This window comes from Megascapheus bottae, chromosome 9 (genome assembly GCF_031878675.1).
Source record: "Megascapheus bottae isolate mThoBot1 chromosome 9, mThoBot2.hap1, whole genome shotgun sequence".
NCBI lineage: Eukaryota > Metazoa > Chordata > Mammalia > Rodentia > Geomyidae > Megascapheus > Megascapheus bottae.
Genome location: NC_143517.1, coordinates 41,994,892 through 42,019,562, shown reverse-complemented (window position 1 = coordinate 42,019,562; position 24,671 = coordinate 41,994,892). Strand labels below are relative to the sequence as shown.

Here is a 24,671-nt window from a genome sequence, read left to right as displayed (position 1 = left end):
ATCTCCAATTACCACCAAAAAGCTGAAAACTGGATTACACCTCAAATGGGAAAGGGAATGGAAGAGAGGAATGGAGAGAGTAAGGGAGCTACAGAAAGAGAGAGAGAAAGCCAGGCACAGTGGCTTATACCTGTAATCCTAGCTACTCAGGAGGCTGAGATCTGAGGATCAAGGTTCAAAGTCAGCCCAGGCACTAAAAAGTCAGTGAGCCTCTTATCTCCAATTAATCACCAGAAAACCGGAAGTGGCACTGTTGCTCAAGGGGTAGGGTGGTAGCCTTGAGTTGAAGAGCTCAAGGACAATGCTCAGGCCCAGAGTTCAAGCCCCACGACTGACAGAAGGAGATTGATTTTTTTTTTTTAATTGGGGGCCCGGGAGTTTGGCCTAGTGGTAGAGTGCTCACCTAGCATGAAGGAACCCCCATCGGTGCCCTTTGGGTGATTTGAGGGAGGTAAGAGACTTGGCCAGATGTGGATGCAGGGTGCAGGCGCCATGAATCCAGCCAGGCCAGGTCATGACCCTGGGACCCCGTCTTCTGAGTCACATTTTAAATCTATCAAATTGAAACCCTATTTTAGATGCCAAGCCCAAACTTGCAGGAGTCAGACCTAGCCACTCACCTCCATATCCCAAATCAATTGACACAGCAAGGGCCAAAGAACGGGGGTTTATCACAAGGCAGTTTGGGAGACAGTGCTTCAGTGCGTCTTCAGCCATCTTGGTGGGTACACGCCTTGGCCTTAGGTTAAATCAGGTGGGGGGAGGGGTCCTAAGGACTTGCACATGTAGAACTGTCCCAAGTCCCAGGCAGGGGCCCAGCCTGGGCACTGGGTGTGTGACAGTCCCTTGGCCCAGGATAGTCTCCAGAGAGGTTTTGAATGACCACTTAAGGGAATCAGGCACGAGAGCAAAAAGCTGTTCTCTTGGGTGCAGCTTTGTCTTTTGGCACAAGGTAAGAAGGCATTGCCTAGCTGATGGGAGACTTCGTTTTTGTCACAAGATGCTTAGGGTGGCATACACAGTTGCTCTTCCACAACTCGAGGCGGCTGCAGGAGTGAAGACAGATCAAAGGGCTCCTATGCCAGATGGGGGAGGGCGGGTGGGGCCTGGAGGCTACCTGTTCAAAAGCAGCTTTTCAAGGGCCGCTTACAAAAGCTGAATTGTTAGCTTTTATTTTGCTTAAAACACATTGCATTGCTAATTTCTGTAGACATTGCATGCAAGTATTGACATTCCATACTGTACCCCATAAATATACCATAGCTCACTGTTCCATGAAGGTTTTTTGTGGCCTGCAGAGGCAGCCTCCCATAGCCTCTGGCAGCTTCATAGAGGTTGGGTCACTCCATGGTGTGTTGCCACTGCTCTGATGCCACCCCTTGCCCCCTACAGGCCACTGCCTCAAAACTCATTTGTACAGAGTGGGTCGAGGGATCTGCTGTCTTTGGACATAGGCCTGCTGCCTGCGGCCCTTCTCCCCACCATACATAGGGAAAGACAGTAACCATGACTGCATGGCATAGCCAGCTGAGATGGGTCTTCTGTCAGGGCCAGGGCCTGCTGGAGGGACCGTTGGGCAGTTAGTCTCCTAGAATGCTGAATCCCTGCGGGGGAAGGGAAGGTGCCAGGACAGGACCAGTGGGAGAATCCAGCTACCCTTGGAGTGTTTCTTCAAAGTAAACTACATTGTCAGATGCTGGTAACTCACACCTCTAATCCTAGCTACTCAGGATGCTGAGATCTGAGGATGGAGGTTTGAATCCAGTTCAGGCAAGAATGTCTCTGAGACTCTTATCTCCAATTAACTACCCAAAAATGCTGCAAGTGGAGGTGTGGTTCAAGTGGTTGAGAGCTAGCCCTGAGCAAAAGAAAAGCTCAGGGACAGTTCTCAGGCCTTAGGATCAAGCCTTAGGATTGGTGCGCGCGCGCGCACACACACACACACACACACACACACACACACGCACTCTGGGGGCAGAGGTGGTAGGATCTCAGGTGCTGAAAATCTGGACATTCCTGGCTAGAAACAAACTTTTCCTATGGTGTTGATGAAGATGAAAAGTCACTACCAGTTTTGTTTTTTTTTTTCGCTAGTCCTAGGGCTTGAACTCAGGACACGGGCACTGCCCGTGAGCTTCTTTTGGCTCAAACTAGAATGCTATCACTTGAGCCACAGCTCCACTTCTGGCTTTTTCTGTATATGTGGCACTGAGGAATTGAACCCAGGGCTTCATGCATGCTAGGCGAGCTCTCTACCACTAGGCCACACTCCCAGCCTGAAAAGTCATTATCTTTATATGGAGAGAAATTTGGTAATTCCACCAAAATCTGAATGCCACGTACTCTTTGATTTGGGTTTTTAAGGCCATGCTCAAAACAAGAACCTTCTGAGCCAAGGAATCAAGGGCTTTTCTACTTTTCTTTAACCTATTTTTTCCCCTCATTTCAAATATCTTCCCTGAAACCAATGTGAACTTTTCTCCATTCTTCCACATGCCTCTCACTTGCTCTGTCTTCATTGATGTTACATGGAATTTTGGCTCGGTTGGATCAAATGTTAGTTCTTCCAGCAAGTCCTCCTTGGTTCTCCAGACAGAAGTAGCCTTGGCCTCTTTTAAACCTGTGAGTACTTTTATAATCCTTCTGTAGAAATGTTTGGGTCGAGGGACTGAGAGTTTGGCCTAGTGGTGGTGTACTCGCCTAGCATGCAGGAAAACCTGGGTTCAATTCCTTGGTACCACATACATAGAAAAGGCCAGAAGGGGTGCTGTGGCTCATATGGTAGGGTGCGAACCTTGAGACAGTCCAAGAACAGTGCTCAGGCCCTGAGTTCAAGCTGGCAAAAAAAAAAAGTTTGATTTGGGGTGAGTAGGGCCAGGCTTAACCCTACCAGTCATCTGCTTGTAACTTGCAAGGTTCACTGGATGTGACTACACCTGGAGTCTCATGCCTACTTCATCCCTAGGCTAGCATTGTCACGGCTCCTGCCCTGCACACAGTGCCAGGTCATCGTCTCTATCCTGACCTACCTCTGATCACCTGCACCGGGTTAGAGGCCCCCACTTAGGTCTTTGCATCAGTTCTCAGAATCTGCATAGTTCAGTAGTGACTATTTGAATTCAACATAATTGCAATTAAACCCTCAAGTTCAGCTTCTTATTTCTGTTATTCAGCAGCGGACCAGAGCAGGCCCCAAGGCCTGGAGTTGGATGACACACATTGGGTCGCCAGCACTGGCTTCCAGTGAATGAAGTGGACATAGTCCATTAGTGTCACACAGGTAAATTCCACTTCCCCTGTCCTCTGCTGCATTCAAAACATACCAGGGGCCGGGTGCTGGTGGCTCACACCTGTAATCTTAACTAGGGAGGCTGAGATCTAAGGACGGTGGTTTAAAGCCAGTGCAGGCTGAGAAAGAGTCTGTGAGATTCTTATCTCTAATAAACGACCAAAACACCCACAAGGAAAATGTGATTCAAGTGGTAGTGTGATAGCCTTGAGCCAAAAAGCTCAGGGAAAGTGCCCAGGCCCTGAGTTTAAGCCCCAATGCTGGCACAAAACAAAAAGAACACCAAGTATTGTCATAGTGCATGTGCCATTCCCCAGAGACAGAGATGGAAGTGGTGGGGGTTGGTGTAGAGCAGGACTTGGGACCCCTGGGGGCTCACACAGGAGCAAAGCACACGGTGGTGGTGTCCTCTCCATCCCGTAATAGGCAACTCCCGCCCCAAGACCTACAGACAGGGCTGGCTTTCTCACTGGCTCCTCTTCCCCAGTAGAAACTTTCTGGTTGCTGCTTGCTGTCCTGCCTGGAAGTGGGGTGACACTCTCCTCCATAAGAATAATTCCCCATCTCCCAACCTGTCTGCAGATCTTTTCCTCTCTCTGGACTCTGAGGCTCCAGGACCTCCTTTCTACACAGTATCCAGGCCAGGTGCTCAGAGCGCGGTGCCCACGCAGCTAGAAGACCACAGCACCCACCAGAGCGTGGCAAGGCTCCTTCAGTTCTACGGGAAGCAGGTGAGAAGGGGCAGCTCCCAGGGTGCTCACTATGTCTCCCCACCCAGAGCAAAACCAAAACATAACCAAAAGCATCTAAGAAAAAATAATGCAAATCATGATTCCATGGCTTATATTCATTTCTAGGTAGATGTGAACCAAAAGCAATTCTCCAAGAAATCAAATAGTTACAAAATAAAAAACAAACAAAAACCTTCTCAAATGAGGAAGTTCGGTGTCCATCTAGGCTTCTCCTAATCCCTGGCAGGCTAATGGTCTGCTATGTGACCCCTTAGTTCTCCAGGACAAGCGGAAAAAAAACAGAACATGAAAGCTTTCCCTCTATTCCCTCTTTTAGAAATAAAGTGAAAAATGCAGTCGCTGTCTCTGCATAAAGCATGGCTTCCAGGCAACCACTGGGAAAGCAGAGCTCCTTGGCCGCCCAATGGAGTGGAGGAGTAGAAGTTGCATGTGCTGGTGCCCTCTAGTGGCGGTGTTGCAACCTGGCCATTGGCAGAACCTTTCATCCTTAGCAGGGCCTACGTCCCACCCATAGAACTGAAAATCTCCACAACTGAGTTTCCTTGGGCTTTAACTATGTATACATTCAACTTATTTTGAGTTAACAAAAACAAAAGTGTTTTGATAGAAAACGGTAGTCATGGTTCAATTGAAAGCTCTTTCTGCCACAGCTTGGGCCTGCATTGTACCTGTAGTGGAGAGGATATTCGATACTTCCTTTCCATGGCCACCAGCTCCTGCTTTGGTGTGCAGAAGAGACCTTCCTGAGTCCTACAGGCCTTGCTTGGAGGGGGACACACACTCTCCCTTCAGGAACTAAATGCCCTTGAGGGCTTCAGAGCATCCCAGAAAGGGGCAGGAGGTAGGGGTGGTATATGATGCTTGGGTAAGGCATCACCTGCCAGTCAGAGGGAACAAACCCTCTGGTACTGGGAAGAAGCCATTTTCTGTTGTCTAAGGCCTTCTGTCTGTAGTATTTTGTGGTGGCTAGCCCGGTGTGGGGTAGCACAGCAATCCAGGTGGTACACACTTAGCCAGATGCCTGGCTTAGGCTCCCATCCAAAGCTGGGGTCAATATGTCTTCTGGGGTCTTCACTGAGCACTTTACTATGTGAGCAGTTTCCACAGTGTAAGCGAAGAAGACTGGGAGAGGGCTCGACAAAAGAATAGCTTTATTCCCATTCTCTCTCCCTCCTTTCTTCCCTCTCCTTTCTCCTTTCCTCCGCTAGCCTCTCTTTCATTCTGCACAGCTGGGGACTGAACGCTAGGCCAGCACTCTACCACTAAGCTAAACCCAAACCCAGGATAGACATTTTATAAACTAGATGGACGTGATATCCATTACTTTTGCAATATTCTGCTTATCAGAAGCAAGTCACTAAGCTCAGTCCACCCTCAAGAGGAGGAAATTGCACACAGGCACACAGGCCTGAATATTAGATGGATACTGGAGGATTATGGAGAGTTTTATTAGGAGTTGTTCAATGTTCTAATCTAAGGGTGCCTTCCATAAAAACACAGATGATGGAAATCCTCTGTATTTATGGATTGCACTAGTAACCCAGAGAAGACTCTGTGTGTGTGTGTGTGTGTGTGTGTTTGCAGATTTGGTGGTGGGAAGATAATGGAATATTTCAATGGTCCATTTTCCAGTAAAATAGAAACTGGTCACTAGCTACATCTGGAATCGTGGCAGGTGTGACAAAGATGGCAAGTTGTACAACAGAGTCTCACACTCTCTCCTGTCTCCTTCCATTTTACTGAGCCACTCAGCCAGGAACTACATTTCCCAGACTGCCCTACATCTAGCCAGCACCATGTGACTAGATCCATCTTTAGATTGAGTAGAAGCAATGTGTGGCATTTCTTGGCTTAGGGGGTTGGAAGTAAATATGTCTTTGCTCTTTTCTTTTTGGGCAAAAAGAGCCTCTAGGATCCAGGAGGGCACAGCCACAAAATTAAAGGCACACAGGTCCCTGAAAGCCACTGGCCAACCAACAATATTTGCCCTAGCCTTGTATGTGAGCAAGAAACAAACACTTATTTTTGAAGCCATTGAAATTTGCAGCATTACAGCCTAGCAAATTCAGTGTAATGGGTTTGAAATTTGAGAAATGGTATAAACTATTCAGCGAGCATGGAGAAGATGTCCGTGGGGTAGGCCGCCTAGGTAAGGTATTGGACAAGAGGAGCCATCACTTGTATTTTCCTAGCCAGAGATGCCCAACCGTGGCTGCAGGCCAAAGATTGCTTACCAGTGCATGTTTCCTGATCCTTGCACAACCCTAAGAGTATAATGCCCTGAACAAATGGTCTGGATGTAGACTTTCCCAAATACATCATGAAATAAGTTTGAAATGGCTATGATTCTCTCCATAAATGCCAAAGATATAACTTATTTTCACTTAGTTTTAATCGAACTTAGTCTTCCAGCCTCCACTTTGCAAGCTGGGAGGATGCTAGTTCCAGGCATCTCTCTGGAGCAGCTTATGGTGTAGAAGGAAGGGGCTCTATAGAAGCATAGCCTGCCCACCCGTCCACCTCCCTCCCTTCCTCCCTCCCTTCATCATTTCCTCCTTGCCCTTTCCAAAGCTCTCCCTATACTGCACATCTCACACAAGGGAAGTATTTTACCTCAGGATGAGCAATGCTGATGTACTTAAACACCTGGGATATTCTCCCAGCAATCCTAACAAGAAGCCAGGGTCTCTACCTAATGAATGTACCAATTCTGTAATCTCCTCCTGGCCCATTTTGCTGCCCAGGATTCAGTCTGTTCCCTCCCCTTCTCCTCCTGAGCAATGAATGCAATGCCATTCATTCCAAATAAATGACAGTTTTCCTTGCCCTCTTTCTTCCTTATACTTGTCATCACACAAATAAACTTACACAATGAGTGTTTCAAATAAGTTCTAGAAAACCCTTAAACTCTTTCCAGTTAGTTTCTGTCCTTGCTAAATTACAAATTCTCCACTCGGATCAAGGCCCAAGCATACACACTAGGTTTGGGTTACACATGGCCACGCCCCGGAGCGCTGAGATGGGGAGGGGAGGAGAGAGCTTGGCACTTCAGCTGCAGGGGGCAGCTCCGCGCTGGGGTCTGAAATCAACCTCACAGCAACCGAGGCCACGCCCCCATGGCCACGTCTGGCCAATGGGGGTGTGTGATAGGATTTGGGGCAGGCTCACCTCTGGGGGCGTGGTCTCTTCAGACTTGTGACTTTGGCTTTGTGAACTCGCTGGTGACTGGTCAGTCCTGACGGGCTGGGCCCGCCCGCCCGCTCTCTTGCTGTCACTCAGTGTCAGACTAGCTTTCTGACCTGAGGCCACGCCCACTTCTCTGGCTGCCTTCTCAGTTTCTTTTCTGATTTATTCCGGTTTGTGCTTTCTGGGGCAACCCAGTCTAAAACGCGCGATTAAATATCTTTCTTTCTTTCTTTCTTTCTTTCCTTTCTTTCTTAATCAAGGCGTATCAGTTATTTAGATAGCAAGTATTAGTTCAGTATTAGTTCCTATATTTTAACTGCAATGAAACAGGATACATGTTTCAAGTATCACTATTAAAATTTCTATTTGCTTTTAAAGCATTAACTCTTGTTTCCACTGCGGTTTCAAGTTTATTTTTTGCTAACTTTGGCACATGCTTCTATTCAGTCTGAGCTTTTAAAATGTCAAGTGGCTGTTCTTAACCCTCCTTAGAAACTGACCAACTTAAAAACAAAAAGTTACATCACTACAAAATAGAAAAAGCAATATAATGATACTGAAGGCAATCTAGAGTGGAGAACAATGGTGTCCACCTACAGTTCTAGCACTTGCGAGGCTGAAGCTGAAGGATTGAGTTTGTAATCTGTCTAGGCCAGAGAAGAAAGAAATCCTGCAAAATATCATTACAAAAATAAAGAGGATTTTCCACAGTGCCATTGTCCTTATTTAAGAGTCACCATTTTAAGGGCCTCTGTGCTTCCCCCCAACTCCTTCCTGCTCTCTATATCGCCCTTTTTAAAAAAATTTTTTTGCCAGTCCTGGGACTTGAACTTAGGGCCTGACCACTGTCCTTGGCTAAGGCTCTACCACTTGAGCCACAGCACTACTTCCAGCTTTTTTCTTTTTTTTTTTGCCAGTCCTGGGCTTGAGCCCAGGGCCTGAGCATTGTCTTTGGACTTTCTCAAAGCTACTTGAGCCTCAGCAACACTTCCAGCTTTTCTATGTATGTGGTACAAAGGAATCGAATCCAGGTCTTCGTGTGTGCTAGGCAAGCACTCTACCACCAGGCCCCTATATCTCCCCCCACCCCCGCCTTTTTTTTTTTTTTTTTACAAGTTCCTTTACAGATGTGCCTGTGGTAGGTGGGACCAGCAATCTCCCAGCCCTGCAATCAAGGGTCCTTTCAGAGCATTTAAAAATGACTGGCTCACCCACACTGGACCTTTTTTTAAACAATAACTTTTCCACTTCCTTCTCTTATTCTTCCTCCCCAGATGATTTGATCAGATTTCTCAAAACACAGCTCTTTAGCATCAGTCACTCATAAGGCTTGTCATATATATATTTTTTTACTTCTTCAGCCTTCTGGCTTCCCTGCTCTGAGAGTCCCATGGATTTGATAAGTGTTCCTTTGGTGTGTGTGTGTGTGTGTGCTCATACTCAGAGCCTGGGCACTATCCCTGAATTTTTCTGCTTGAGGCTAATGCTCTACCACTTGAACCATTGAACCACAGATGCCTTTCTGGCTTTTTGGTGGTTAATTGGAGATAAAAAGTCTTTTTTGTTTTTATTTTTTTTCCTCAGGCTGGCTTCAAACTGTCAAACTGTGATCCTCAGATCTTAGTCTCCTGAGTAGGGAGGATTACAGACTTGTGCCACTGGCATCTAGATTGATATGTATTCTTGAATGTGCATACATATGTACTGCTGTTTTAATGCACATTAAGTGAATTTCATTGATTTTTTCCTGCTTCAAGTTCTGTTTTCATCGGTGTATAAATCGTGAACAGAAGCTAGGTGCTTGTGGCTCATACCTGTAATCTTAGCTACTCAGGAGGCTGAGATTTTTATGTCCAATTAACCAATGAGATGACAGTAGAGCTGTATCTCAAGTGGTAGAGTGGCAGCCTTGAGCAAAGCAGCCAAGGAACGATGCCTAGGCCCTGAGTTCAAGCTCCAATACTGACAGCCACACATATTAAAGTTCTGCACAGAGTCATTCAACTCAGTTTTTCTGTTCTCCTAGATCGTTGGGTTACTGGGCCCTTCATATCTCCCAAGCCATACTAAGTGTCTCTTGTGGACCAGTGTGAGAATCCCTCTGGGAAGTTTATGAGTGTCCTTGGCAGACTCAGATGTGTAGGCAAGGGTTAAGGGCCATGCCATCCCTAAGTCAGTCATAGGATCGTTTAGGGTTTCTGCACACACTACTCCTGCAGGACTAACCTTCTCCTCTGCTGAAATCTGAGGTTCTTGGCCTACTACTTTCATTCCATAAAAAAATCTCCCCTCAGGAACTCAGAAGAGCTAAAGAAGAAATGGAGCCTCTCTTAACCATGACCTTGTATCATTTTCTCTTGTTGCTATACTAAAGTATAACACAAATTAATTTTCTTCAAATTCTGGAGTCAGAACTTTCCAAGTCAAAGTTATCAATAGACTATATTCCCTTGGTAGACTCAAGGGCAACTCGGTTTCATTGTTTCCCAGCATCTAGAGGTGACATTGGCTCGTGGCCCCCTGGCTGGTGTTACTCCACCACAAGAGGCCACAGAACTGAGATCTGTGACCATGTGATCACATGAGCCTACCTGGACAACTCCGGATCCTCACTCCTAATTAAAATCCTTACCCACGTACTAAGCATGCAGATTTGCCTTAATACCTTTTGCCATGAAAACATTCATTCAGAAGTTCTAGTAATCGGTAGGTGGATCTGCTGGGGGCTGAACTGGAATTCACTTCCACTGTCATGTAGGCCACCACTTTCCCCGTTTCCATGAGCTGTTTTGTAATATAAATTTCTTTTTTTTTTTTGTCAGTTGTGAATCTTGAATTCTGGGCCTGAGCTCTTTTGCTCAAGGCTAACACTTTGAGGCACAGATCCACTTCCAATTTTTGAATGGTTAATTGGAGAGGAGTCTCCTAGGGACTTTTCTGCCAGGGCTGGTTTCAAACTGCGATCCTTAAATCTCAGCCTAGGTTTACAGCTAGGTTTACAGGCATGAGCCACCACACCCGGCATCATTTTTAATTTTGAGGTAGAATCTTGCTCTGTAGGCACAAGCTGGCTTGGAACTCAGGCTTTTCCTGACTTTCTAATGCTGGGATTAAAGGCATGTGCCACCTGAAATCATTCCTGCCTCACATGGAATGTATATAATACATTAAAACATTTTGAAAGAAATCAAACAGCACCTGAGAACCATTGGGTCTATATTTCCAACAATCACAGACTTCTTGTCCTCACTGATTTTGTTTTGAAACTTGTACACACTGGGCTACTCTTTCTACTACAAAGTTGTATAGGCTTTGACAGATGCACAATGTCTTATCATTACCATCACAGAGCCACCCAGAACAGTTTTGTCACTCTAAAGAAGTCCTCTCTGATAGGGCATTGATACAGTTACAGTCCCAAGTGACCACGATTTGAGGATCTTAGCCACACAGTTGATGCAGACAAATCCAAGAAACACATTGAGGGGCTTAAACTCAGGACCTGAGCACTGTCCCTGAGATTTCCAGCTCAAGGCTCCTGCTTTAGCACTCTGAGCCACAGCACCACTCTGGGTTTTCTGGTAGTTACTTGGAGATAAGAGTCTCAAAGACTTCCTTGCCATGGGTTGGTGGTGGCTTTTTTTTTTTTTGCCAGTCCTAGGGCTTGAACTCAGGGCCCAAGCACTGTCTTTGGGCTTTCTCAAGGCTAGCGCTCTACCACTTGAGCCACAACACCACTTCCAGCTTTTCTATGTTGTGATGCTGAGGAATTGAACCTGGGTCTTTGTGCATGGTAGGCAAGCACTCTACCACTAGGCCAAATTCCTGGCTGTAAGTTTGTTTTTTGCTTTTCAAATTGTCTATTAACTAATACCAAGTTTCAATTGTTTCCTCACTTTTAAAATCTTTTGGGTTTTGCTTTGTTTTTGAGACAAGGCTGTGCTCTGTTGCCCAGCTGGACTTGAATTCATCTTCCTGCTTCTGCCTCCCAAGTGATAGATGTAGAGATGAATAGCACTGTGCCCTGTGTCTGGCAATACTTAGAAATGGAACTATATATATGTATACATATGTATATACATGTATATGTACACACACACACATACACACACACACACACACACACACAGTATTTTCTCTTATAGCTTCTGGTTGCCCTGTGTTGCTTAGATTGCTTTCCTCTCACCCAAAGTTAAAAGATGTTCTTCTCAATTTCTATTACAAATTAAGAGACTGCCAGGGTTAAGCAAAAGGGATAGAAATGCTGAGATAGAAATAGGAGGCCTAGAAGGGACAATGATTTAGAGCTATGCTTTTGCTCTAATTTTGCTTCTGAATTCTAAGTAATGTATCTGAGCTTTCTGGGATGGCTCTGACTTGGCATCTTCAGGGATTACAGTGTATGATTCCAGACCTCTGGAGGCTGAGGCAGGAGGATGATGGGCTTAAGGTCAGCTTGGGCTTAAATACTAAGATCCTGTCTCAAACAAAATAAAAATAAGAGGTATGTGACCTGATTTTATAGATGATAAAACAGATATTGAAATCCCTTTCAAGTCCAGCTATCTTATTCATTCCATTTACTCTATAGATTTAACTTCTCTCTAGATTTACTGATCTCTGGTTCCTCAGTGCCTAGCATGATGCCCTATGGAGAAGCAGGATGGCAGGGAAGGCAAACAGGAAAAGAAAAGAAAAGGGAAGAGAAGGTAGAGAAGGGAGAAGGGACGTTATGAGAAGGGAAGAGAAGGGGAAAAGAGAGGGGAAAAAAGGGAAGACTATTTTCTATTAACTCTCTTGTTCTTCAGGGAAAGATTACTTGCTAGAAAAGGCTTCACATGATATACCAGTTGCCTCAGGAATAACCTGCTGGGTTTCCAACACTGTTCTTGGCATTCTGTCTCCAGAACTCTCCATTACGGACACTTTCTCTGAAGCACACCCAAGAGCCTAGAATCATTGGCCTTGTTATCAGTGGAAGGCCAGAATTATGAGCCATCAAGATATTTGATTGATTGATGGCCTTAATGAGTAATGCTGGAACCAGTGTTTGGTGGAGCTTTAGGGGAGGAATATTTAAGTCTGTCAAATTTTCTATCGTCACCAAAATCAAGAAGCCTAAGCAATGGGCCAATTTTTCAGCTAATGACACTTACATGGGATAGAGATAGATAAAGGGATTTCTGTGTAGAGTTTGTGTGTTTGATTGCTATTGGGGATAGAGGCTTGGGACCAAACCTATGGCTTCATGCATACTAAGCATGCGTTCTACCAGTAAGCTATACCTTAGCCCCAAACTTGAGATAAATAGAAACTGAAGAGCAGTCAAATGTTCTTTAAAATCATTTTATAGAATTTACTACAAGAGTTTTGAAAGAAATCAAACAACATAGCCACTGGGAATAAATTTTCCAGTACCTGAGAAACTTACAAAAATTAAACAGCTCTTCAGCTCTAAAATATATTCCATGAAGTTCAATTATCTTAATTTCCAACCTTAATTCTACAATATTTACTAATCACATTTATTAGGAGTTGTCACATTTACCAAAGTTATATGATTATTAGTTAAATTAGTGAAAGAACCTTTTTCATCTTTCAACTCCCAGCTGTGCTGTCTTGCTTTTATCCATTCAAGACCCCAATCTTCCTTCCAGATAGGCAAAAAATGATATTTATGACTGGACTCCAATCTGAACACTGTATTTAAAGCTACATCTGTTCGAGCCTGAGGGTCCAAGACAATTAGAAAGTGCATATGTGCACGTGCTTGCGTGTGCATGTGTGTGTGTGTGTCCTGGAGCTTGAACTTTTTTTGCCCAAGGCTAGTGCTCTTGCATTGAGCCATAGCTCTACTTTTGGTTTTCTGGTAGTTAAGTCTCACAGATTTCTTTCCTGGACTGGCTTGGAACCACAATCCTCAGATCTCAGCCTCCACAATAGCTAGGATTACAGGTGTGAGTCACCAGTACCCACCCAAGTGTCTCTTCTTTCTTCTCCCTTCTCTCTACTTCCTATTCTCAGCTGGTTCATGGAGCAAGCCCTATATGTATCTGTTCCTACAGCCCCAGACATGACATACACCTGCACCTTACCTCCTCTTCTATCACCCCACACTCTCTTCTTTGATGTTGAAGGGCAAAGGCAATGCAGTGCCGACTACTCACTGTCAGATGTTTTGACAAAGCCCCCTACGGGCAGTAGTCTTATCCTATGGACGTTTCTGGAAGTATACTTCTTGTGAATAGTTCCTGGCACAATGCCTCCATCAGAGTAGGCTCTCAGTTAATACACACTTGTCTTCCTCTCAAGTCTGTCCCTATGAGGGTGGTGAGTTGACGGCTCACCAGGCCAGCCAACTGGCTTCCCTGAGGTATCCCATAGGACAGTGATGTCAAAAGTGCATGCCAGTCTGAAGGGCTCCCTGGCTCCCTGGAGGGCTCCGTTCTCCTTCCATCCCTCCACAGCACCTCACCTTGAATTTAATTTGAAGTATCTTCCTCTCTATCCCTTTGGCAAAGCACAGTACCTAGCATTTCAAATGTCTTGCGGGCAGGTTTGTAGATGAATTACTGGACTAGGAAGTTGAGCAGGTGGGGGGGTAAATATAAAAATGAACTGTTGCAGTTGGAGGCATGGCTCAGTTGGTAGAGCACCACCCCAGGAGCAAAAGCCAGATACTGAGTTCAAGTTCTGGGCTTGGATGAAAAAAAAAAAGCAAACTAAAAACAAACAAACAAAAAAAAACAACCCTAGGGCCCGGGAGTTTGGCCTAGTGGTAGAGTGCTTGCCTAGCATGCATGAAGACCCGGGTTCGATTCCTTGGTACCACATACTTAGAAAAAGCCGGACGTGGTGCTGAGGCTCAAGTGGTAGAGCTCTAGCCTTGAGAAAAATCCAAGGACAGTGCTCAGGCCTTGAGCTTAAGCCCAGGACTGGCAAAAAAACAAACAAACAAAAAAACAACAAAAAAACAACAACCCTAGTTCCTGGGACTAGAATGCCCCAGAATGATGAAGGCTAAGATGTCTTTTTAAGAAGTGAAGGCAGGGGCCGAGAGTTTGGCCTAGTGGTTAAAGTGCTTGCCTAGCATGCATGAAGACCCAGGTTCAATTCCTTGGTACCACATATAGAAAAAAGGCGGAAGTGGTGCTGAGGCTCAAGTGGTAGAGTTCTAGCCTTGAGAAAGTCCAAGGACAGTACTCAGGCCCTGAGCTCGAGCCCAGGACTGGCAAAAAAAAAAAAAAAAAAAAAGAAGTGAAGGCATTAGGGACATTCCACTGGCTTTATACCGTCAGATTTTTCCCTCGGGTTTTTTGTTGTTTTTTGGACCAGAACTGGGGCTTGCACTCAAGGTTTGAGCATTGTCGCCCTAGCTTTTCTCTCTGAAGTTAGCACTTTACTGCTTGAGCCATGCCTCCATTTCCAGATGTTTGTGGTCAACTGGAGGCAAGAATCTCACAGACTTCTCATCCAGGCTGGCTTTGAACCAGATTATTTCTGAAGTAGCTAGGATTACAGGAATGAGCCACCCAGTGCCCAGCCCAGCACTCTGGAACTTTGGAACTTTGAACCTCCGGGGTCTGAAACTAATTTCAGGAACTAAGATAAGGAGACAATTGCAAGAAATCCCACAAGAGGCTTACAGATAATATACAAACAAAATAAGAAAACCCTAAAGAGGTTATAACCAATCCTTCCAAGGAACGCTGACCAACTGTATGGCTGCCTCAGTTTTGGTCAGTGAACAGATTCTCGTACCTCCTCGCACCTCCTCATAATCTTGCTCTGATCACTTGCCACAGCAAATCCCAACCCACTTGGGTGTAGGTATTTTCTCTTTGTTATTTCACAGTACTATAGTAGACACACTGTGGCAAGACAATGCCAACTGCTTCTCTTTAACCGTGTGTTTTCTGGGCTGGCCCTGCTCACTGGCTTGCCTGGAAAGTTAGGGTTGTGTCTTAAGAACTTGGAGGGCATATCTCACCATCTCCTCTCCCACTGCAAATCATTCCTCCAATGCCCACTAACTGCTAGGCTCCCCTGGTGAGTTGAACCCCCCCCCAAAAAAAGACACCCACATACCACCAGTAGATTGCAGTTATGTATTTAGTTTCCTATGTTCTTGAACAACAACGGGCCATGGGAAGGGGAGAGAAATGCTGGAAGAGCTGCCTGGCTCGAGTAGCTGACTTCTGCTAAGACTTAACTTGTTAATGTACACTCTACAAAATCATCTTCCTACAGGAAAATCGGCTTCCACAGGGGTAACAGGGGCTGCAGGGGTCACAGGGGCCGCAGGGGCTACAGGGACTACAGGGGCCACAGGGGCCGCAGGGGCCGCAGGGGCCGCAGGGGCCGCAGGGACCGCAGGGGCTGCAGGGGCTGCAGGGGTTGCAGGGAGAAGTGCAAGGGTAGCATGGAGACTCGATCTTGACACAACTGCCCAGCCCGTAGGAGTACGTTACGTCCTTCTCATCCACACAGGGCGGCAAGCTGAATTCTTTGCAGATGTTCATGTAGCTGTACTTCTTCGATCCAAGACAGTCGTACCTGTTTTCTCTCTCGGCTGACACGCACACCTTGCCATCCTTCACTCGCACTTTGACTTGGTCAGGCTCAAAGCCGCATACATTGACAGATCCTAAAATATTACTGCTACAGCAAGAGGAGGCCAGAATTCTATTTGTGGTTCTTCTGAGTCTGGAAGAGAGGGAAAGGAGAGGATTCAGGACTCAGGCACAGCCTGGTAAGAGGGCAATGGCTGCCTTCTTGAATAGAAAAAAAATTGTTAAATCAGACTTTACAGGAATGTATGATGTAAAAGTGAGAGCCCCTTCCTGTGAATCACACCGACCCCACCCACCTCACTACACCCCCCTTGGCTGTTTGGCTTTCCAGATCTTTCTTAAATCCTTATTCCTCCTATCAGTTATTAAACTTGGGCCTTAGCCTCCTCATCACCTGTAAAAGGGTGGAATACTTACGATCACAGCATTATTACAGGATTCGAAGAGACTGTAATTTTTTAACACTCTCCATGGTACACTGTAGATCTTTAATAGTCACAATTATTTTTACTACAACACTTTCGTTATTTTGTTTTCGCATGCTGGGGATCAAACCTATGACCTCAGACAGGTTAGGTGAGTGCTCTATCACTGTGTTCCATTCCCAGATGGACAAGGCTAATAAGGTACTTAATAAGGTGGCTATCAAAGCTGGTATGGTGATGTATGGCTATAGTCCCAATTCCTTGAAAAGCTGAAGCAGGAGGATTGCTTGAGCCTCAGAGTTTGTGGTCATGCCTGAACACCAAAGTGAGACTTTGTCTCAATCCAAGTAAAATAGTAAAAACAAAATAAAATGAGAAGTAAAACAAATAAATGAAATTTTAAGATGGCTGTGAGCTTTAGGACCCAGTGCTATGAGTCACACATTCAGCCTGCAAGATTCATCAGCAAAAGCCGGGGCAGGTGGCTTGGCTCTGCTCACTGGGTCTTCCTGCTATGCTGAGGTTGTCTCAGACTTGAAAGAGTGGAGCTAGTAGAGAACCCAACTATGGGAAGACTCTCTACACCATGGCAAGGGGAAATGCTACACATCAGGGTACTGCAGAGCTGATTGTTAAATATCACTGCCGTGTTTCCTGCAAAACTGACTGTTACTCAACAGCCTGCTGTGCAAATCCTTAACAATAGCCAATAGCTCATAGCAACTGATGGGTTAGGATCATTTCGAGGCCAAGTGCTGAAGCACATAAACTAGAATACATCCCAGCTCTGTTCTGTAGGCAAGTTACTTAACCTCTCTGTGATCACTTTTCTCATCTGTGAGAAAGATGGCCTCCTGCCACATTGGGTTATTGAGAGCCTTGGCAGATGCACGAACAGTATCTATAACCATGTTTGACACAGGGTTAGGATAAATGTTTGGCACACGCACATGCAAGTGTGTGTGCACGTGTGTGTGCATGTGTACACGTGTGCATGTGTACAAATGCATGACAGTCCTGGGGCCTGAACTCAGGACCTGGGCAGTGCTGTCAGCTTTTTGTTCAAGGGTAGTATTCTACCACTTGAGCCATAGCGCCACTTCTGGCTTTTCTGTGTGTGTGTTGGTTATGGAGCATGAGCTCAGTGCCTGGGCACTGTCCCTGAGCTCTTTTGCTCCAGGCTAATGCTTTACCACCTTGAGCAAAGGTGTCACATCCACTTCTGACTTTTTGGTTGTTAATTGGAGATAAGAGTTTCAAGGACTTGCCTGTCTGAGCTGGCTTGAAATGGTGATCCTAAGATCTCAGCCTTCTGAGGATTACAGGCATGAGCTGGCCCCAGCAGATGTTAGGCTTTTTGCCTTTTTTAATGTATTATGGAAATGCTAGGCATGTTTCATTGAAATCTTCATGACTATGATGCATCTGTGATTATTAGCGCATCACTTTTTCTGCTGAATTTTATTTCAACATTGATTTTTTATTTTTTACATAGGCTGTACAAGTTCATCATCGAAGATCCAGAAAATGCAAATATACACCCTTCAGATGAAATATCTTAAAATAGCTGTAACCCTGTATACTTCGGTGTTAAATTTTCTTCTGTATGTGTGTGTGTTTCTAAATTTACATACTAAGAGAGTTTCGTTGTTGAGGAAACATACATATGTGTGTATATATTTACACATACACACACACATATATAGCATTTAATCTCTATTTTCTACTTGCTATGTCCTCACAGCACCAATTTAACACACTTTACTATCCTTGTACTGAAAACTACAAATCAAGATTCTTAGTGGCTAATTACATGATCCAATAGAAACAATAGAGACAATAGAGACAAAAAGAAACATCATAAGTAGTACATCAAAGGCAAGAATTCAGCCCCATTTCCACTCCAACCCCAAAGAACTTGAAGCTCTTGCTTTGAGCAGGATGCTGGGATGCTGAACAAAGGCCATTCTAGAAAGAAAGGGCACTGGTCACTAAAGTTGCAGAACAAGTGTTCTGTCTCATTCAATAGGCAGAGAAGATCTCACAAAGCTGTGGAAAGCCAGCATAAATTCTAGACTCAGCAGCACCCTCTGTGCCTGGATCATCTCTTAAAGCTTAGTACTACACCAGTAGTAAAGTACAGAGCAGAGTGGGCAGAGCCCTGGTCTCTCAGAAATCCTTCATGGCATGTGTGCATGGCTAAGACTCTGACTCTTGTCCAGGTGAAAAACATCAAATCCTGCTACTAAAGAAGGGCTAGGCCTAACCAAAGAGGACTATGAACTCCAAGAAGCACTGCTGAGCTCCCAGTGCTGCCTTGGCTGCTCCCGATGCATGAAGTCCAGCTGTCCTCTGCAGGAGACTGATGTGGGAGCACCAGCTAGCAGGCAAAACCAACTCCCAGATCTGCCTCTTTGCAGGTAGGATTATGTGTTTTCGTGCTGGATTCCTCCAGGTCTCTAGTTCCTGCTTCTCGGGTTTCTTTGGTCCTATAGCAGCCATAAAGGGCTCTTTGGGAACCAGCCTAAAACTCTCCTCCAGGTTTTTTCACTGATTCTGGGTCTATAGTTATCTTCAAGAATTTGCCACTTGATTCTTGTCTGGTGAGCCACCCTCCATTCCAAATGTGGCTCTGGAAAAAAGGAGATTGCCTCCTGTGCTCCTGTGTTTCTTATCCTGGGCCTCATTTTTTTTTTTTTTGCAATCTACTTGCCCTTTTATTTCCAAGTACAGATTTTTACTAATCAGCCTGATCTTGCAACACAATGAGCCTGACTCTTAACTATAGTCAGTAAGCACAGGAATCAGCCTCTCTGGTTCTTTGCAAAAACTTCATAGGAAAACTGGGGGGAAGCTTGCAAAGAGAAGGGGCCTGTGTTTGTGCCCCATGTTTCTGCCTTTCTGCCTTCTTTTCTCAGAGCTGTTTCCCACCCAGGTCTGACCATGCTCAACAATACAGAAAACTGCTTGTAGCCATGTAAACTTTCTAGTCAACCATCTTTCAAAAAGATGTTTCAATCCTATGATGAATAAAGTAATAAAGATATTAGAAATGACTATCATCTGCCCAGAGCAAGGGAAGAGAAGGCAGACCCTCTCTAGGCCATATTGGGATAGTCTTTTTTTTTTTTCTTAAGATAGGATCTATGTATCCCAGGCTGGCCTCAAACTCATGATCCTCTTGTTTTAACCTCCTAGGTGCTGGGATTACAGACATGTGTGACCATACTCAGCTCCCCAGACTTTTGGAGGACAAAAGTCACAGTAGTAAAGAAGCAAGCCACATGCTACGTGATCTCCTGGCAGGGTATCTGGGTTCCACTTGAGTTTCACACTCAGTAGATGTAGTGTGGAGCTGACGTGGCTTTTCTAACAAGTTCTGAGGACTGTTGCCAATTCTGGTCCAGGGACTACCTTTGAAAGCCACTGGCTAGTGGTGATGCTCTTAAGAGTTGAAACTCAGGCAAATGTGGCTTCCTTCCAGTCTTGCCCTGCCACTTCCTAGTCATCGAGAGTGTCCCCCACCCCCCCGCCCAGTCTGTTTCAGGTATCTTTAAATGAAGATGATGGTCATGTTATTCATATTAGAAGAGTTAAAATGAACAAGAAGTGTCAGGCATATAGTTTTTACTCAAAGTGTAAGTCTTCTGTACCTGGCTGTATCAGACTCCACCTTCCATGGAATGGCCTAAATCTGAAGTTTGAAGTGCTTAATTTCTGTATCACTAAGCAATAAGGTCAAATCAAACAGGAGAAATGCATTTTGAGACTGGGTGTGTGTGAGTGATGCAGTGGTAAAGCATTCATCTCACGCTTGTAAGGCTCCAAGTTCAATCTCCAGCACTGCAAAGCAAATAAAAATTGTACTTGGCTTTAGATGAGCATCAGCTCCTCCTCTTGTATCCAAAGGCTGATGGACTCCCAGATCTTCAGGTCTGAAGATTTTGATGATAGTGCACTGAAGAACCAGCTCACTTTGGAAGCAAGGACCTCTCAGAGGAACCAGAGGCACACAAGGTATTCTTCTGTGGCAACACCAGCCTGTCACCAGCTCTAAAGTCTGAGCCTCACTGGCTTTAGAGTGGGTTCACTGAAAACTCAAACTCAGGTCATGAAGCAGTACCAAGAAAAGAAATGTTTAAAAGGTTGATTTATAAAATATTAGGCTGGAAACTCTTGTGTGGGGATTGTTGAAGGGATTTCTAATTGAGATTCAGGCTAACCACTGATAACTTGGTGACCATCAGAATTTATTTTTTGGACACCAGTAAATGGGCAGAAACGAGAGCCCAGTTCCATGCGACTACACCTGCAAACCAAGGTGTATTTGCCCACAAGGTCTCAGGCAGGAGCCAAAAAGAGCATTCCATCCATTAACTAGGTGATAGCCAGGATTTAGGATGAACTAGTTTCTCTTTCTCCAGTTTTTGTACAAAAAATAAGGAAGCTTATGAGGTGTGGAGGTAAATTCAGGGCACACAACTTCACACCTCTGTGAAGAGAACTAAATTCAAATTTCCTCTGACCCTAGAAGAGAAGAGGGGGCAAGAGTACTACTTAGTGTTTGAAGGTACAAAGGGTAATTTAGAAGGAAAAGGAAGCATCAAACACGATAAAGACACAAGTGCTAAATTGAAGTCTGAGGAAGACACTGTCTTTTGAAGCAGCTATTGAAGAAATAATAGATTAGGCTGACTCTTCGATGCCTAGGTCTAAAAATAAAACCCAAATGCATATCTGTGATCAACCAAATAAAAGATACTTGGGCACACTCAAGAAACTTAGGGAAGGAATTTAATATTTTCTTAATGGAATAAAAGAAAATGTATTTTAAAGTATGAGGAAAGCAGTGGAAGAAAGTAGCAAAAACTCTCCATCTGGAGAGGGGACTCAAGAGGAGTCTGAATAATAATTTTTGGTAGAGACTTTCATACCAGTCATAAAAGAACACTTAAGAGTCTGAGCAAGAGACTCTTAAACCAGCAACAGCAGACCTGAAACAGAATCTTCTGAATAATACAGGCTGACATCTGAAAGACATGTCACAACCAGCTACCTCTTCAACATTCTTTTTCAGGGGTGAAAGGTCATGTGAATATGAATTCTAAACTCAAAAAGCCTTGGGCAACACCAGATATTGTTAAAAATAAAATTGAATTGAAATTATATTTATGGATCTATTTAATTTAGTCATGGCTCAAGAGGTAGGTTAGGCAGGGGAAAAGCTACTTTTGCTGAAAAAAAATCCTAACTCATCTGGGATCCAGGCTATTCAGAAAAAATGAAGATTTAGGTTTACAGATGACACTAAGCCCTCTGGATTGTGAAATGTCAAGCTGTCAGAAATAGAACTTAGAAATTCCCCAGGTGGTATGAATGAGGAAAAGAAATGACCAAGGAGAGATAAAAGAAAGAGGGCAAATTTCAGGTCACTTCTGAAATGGACTTAAGAGTTATCCATTCAGAGATACAGGAATTAATATAAGGACATCGCCAGCTTCACATTGCTGGTACAAAGAAAGATTGAGACATAGCCAGGAGAAGCTGAGAAAACACTAACCTCCTGTGTGAACTACTGTGCCAAAAATGAAGCTGAGATTTGTGTCTCCTGTGTGTCAAGAAATAGGCCTCCTAGAGAGAAACCAGATGTCAAAAGACACCGAGGCATTGTTCCAGTCAAGAGTGGGAAGAGAGGAGTAGCCAGAGTACAAGGTTGAAGTACTTGCATCCAGGTAGTCAAGTGTTCAAAGATGTAGGGAAACATGGCTACAACATGGCTGTTCACAAAGTAAAGAAAGCCCTTAATATGGACCAAACTGTAAAGAATCCCTGCCTCACAGTGAGCAGTTCATAGGACTGGATATCCTAAAAAGGGACAAAAAATAAGCATTATTTCACAGTGTGGGGATAAACTTGTATGACTACTTAATCCCATTATGAAGGAAGCCCTTTCTCCCCCGGTGACTGAGGACCTCAGTCATTGTCCTTATTGTTCTGAATCATCACTGTCACTGTTGTCAAGGGATACGATGTACCTACCTCCACCCACCTACCCATCTCTCACCATCTATTTTACCATGAATTTTACCTAGCTTTGCCTGTGTTAAAAAAAACTATTAAGGTTTTTCTCTCTCTCCACCTTTTATTGCTTACTACATCAATACATAAAATGTCTTACTCATCCCCTTTTTTTTAACCTAGAAAATTATTCTCCAAGTAAGAAAATACTTAAAAAAAATTAAATGGTCATGGAATTGGTCCTTCAATAAAAAGCCTCGAGTGTATTGTGAATTTACTAGTAAATTCTCTGGTTTATCTACACAGCCTCCTGGGGCTGGGATGGGTGGTCAGCCCAACTCAGTGAACTTGAACTCAGCCTGGAAATGGCATCTGGAAGAGTCATTTTCCTACAAAATTGAGGAAATATCTCTGTTCAATTTGCTCCCTGTTCTCAAGGCCTCTGGCACACATTAAGGACTTAATTACTATTACTTTTCCTGCAGTCACTTCTGGAAGTCCAAACATAGTTAAATCACTTTAGTCATAACCAGAAAGAACTGTTCAGCTTGTTGCTTCCGATAGCTTTTCAATTATACCCCCTCTTTCTTTCCCTCATTAAAAAGCCCCCTGATTTGTCACTCTGGCACTTGAATTGTCAACCACCACCAAACCTTGCCAATTGACCTCATTACATTGTGGAGAATTGTCACAATTCCCACACAGACCCAACTCTTAAATCTTTCCTAAGTCACCAGTCATTAAGCCATTATTGTGTGCGTGCGTGCGTGCGTGCGTGCGTGCGTGCGTGCGTGTGAGAGAGAGAGAGAGAGAGAGAGAGAGAGAGAGAGAGAGAGAGAGAGAGAGAGAGAGGTGATGTGATGTGATGTAATGTGATGTGTATATGTTGTGTGTGTATGAGTGTGTGCTGGTATTTGGGGCTTAGACTCAGGGCCTGAATCATCTCCCTGATTTTTTTCTTTTCCTGAAGCTTAAACTAAGAGCCTGGGCCCAGTCCCTGAGCTTTTATTTTTTATTTTTCTTGCCAGTCCTTGAGCCTTTTGCTCAAAGCTAGCATTCTACCACTTGAGCCACAGCACCACTTCTGGCTTTTTCTGTGTATGTGGTACTGAGGAATCAAAACCAGGGCTTCATGCATGCTAGGCAAGCACTCTACTATTTAAGCTACTTTCCCAGCCCCCCCCCCCAGCTCTTTTGTTCAAGGCTAACTACCACTTGAGCCATAGCTCCACTTCTAGCTTTTGGGTGGTTAATTGGAGATAAAAGCCTGAGCTGACTTCGAATTGTCATCCTCAGATCTCAGCTTCCTAAGTGGCATAAGCCACCAGTGTCCAGGCTTTTGTTTTTCTCTTTGTTGAAGGATTAGTGGATACCTGCCCTCTCCTTCCCTCCCTCCCTCCCTCCCTCCCCTCCCTCCCTAATTTCTAAGACTGATCTGCCCAGTCTACAAAGGTAAGAGGGGAGTTCTCTTACTTGGCAAGCTCTCTCTTTTCATCCTCGATGGCTCTAATGGCTTTCCTCTCTAAACTGCGGAGGGACGGGCGAAGGCAGTACAGCTTGTAGTCACACAGGCAACACGGGTAGAGGTCACACAGGCCGCAGGATCGGGAACGCTTGGAGTAGCACAGGCAGTAGGGGTAAGGGTGCAGGTCGCAGCAGCAGTAGGGATGCATATAAAGGTCGCACAGGCATCGTGTACATTCGTCGATGCATCTTAATTGTCTTAATTCTCTGTCCACCTTCTTTATGTCCCGTCTAACACTGTCCAAAAGACAACTCAGTGCAGCCATTACAGTCACACCTTATTGTTCTGTGAGTACCTTTGGGAAATGGCACTCGAGGGAAAAAATTGTTCTAAGCTCTTCTCAGAGGCCTCTTTTAAAATTAAATGAGGCACATATGGTTCACTTACTTTAAAGCTTATGTTCTGTGACCTCACTGCCTTCTAAGTATGTCATAGTCTTCTGGTTACCATGGGAACCACACAGAGTCATAGTCTGCAGAGACCCGCCTTAGAGTTACGAAGCCCCTGACTCCGACCCATGCTAAGGCTGAGCTTTCAGCCTGGATGTTTAGGGAGGGCTGGGGGTAGGGGAGGGGAGAGCTCATGGAACCACCCTGTAATGTCCTTGACTTGTGTGTGCTCTGAGGACAAGCCACTACAGGGATGTGTTGACCATGAGAGGATAATGGCAATAACTGCCTGGATCCTGACTTTGTGCCTTTCTGGCTCTTGCCCTGATTCAAACCTTAGCCTTGATCAGTCCAGGCAGGCAGAATGTAAAGAACCAAGAACCTCCCTGTAGTCTCCCTCCTATCCAGTCATCCTCAAATGAGCTTTTTGACCTTGACTTCAGTTTCAAATCTCTTGGATCATGGCCACATGTTCCCCCTCCCCAGTGCTGATTAAACCCTGGCCTTCCATATT

At 44.8% G+C, this 24,671-nt stretch overlaps 1 protein-coding gene and 1 long non-coding RNA gene across 6 annotated transcripts; one reads left to right on the top strand and one right to left on the bottom strand.

The window, feature by feature from the left end:
* The first annotated feature begins 783 nt into the window (after positions 1 to 783).
* LOC150059093 (uncharacterized) lies at positions 784 to 20,607 on the top strand. Of its 5 annotated transcripts, none has more exons than XR_016536684.1 (6): positions 784 to 952; positions 2,562 to 2,622; positions 3,174 to 3,280; positions 3,872 to 4,020; positions 18,448 to 18,645; positions 19,424 to 20,607. It is a non-coding gene; the product is annotated as an uncharacterized LOC150059093 (long non-coding RNA). The 5 variants fall into 5 exon arrangements; XR_016536683.1 differs by lacking the exon at positions 784 to 952 and adding an exon at positions 1,614 to 1,699; XR_016536686.1 differs by lacking the exon at positions 784 to 952 and adding an exon at positions 1,617 to 1,676.
* Odf1 (outer dense fiber of sperm tails 1) lies at positions 15,322 to 24,171 on the bottom strand. The gene is made up of 2 exons (XM_090339169.1): positions 23,717 to 24,171; positions 15,322 to 15,933 (listed from the first exon to the last, which is right to left on the bottom strand). The coding sequence occupies exons 1-2, from the start codon at positions 24,031 to 24,033 to the stop codon at positions 15,456 to 15,458; spliced, it is 795 nt and encodes a 264-aa protein (XP_090195295.1). The 5' UTR covers positions 24,034 to 24,171; the 3' UTR covers positions 15,322 to 15,455.
* Between the last annotated feature and the right edge of the window lie 500 nt (positions 24,172 to 24,671).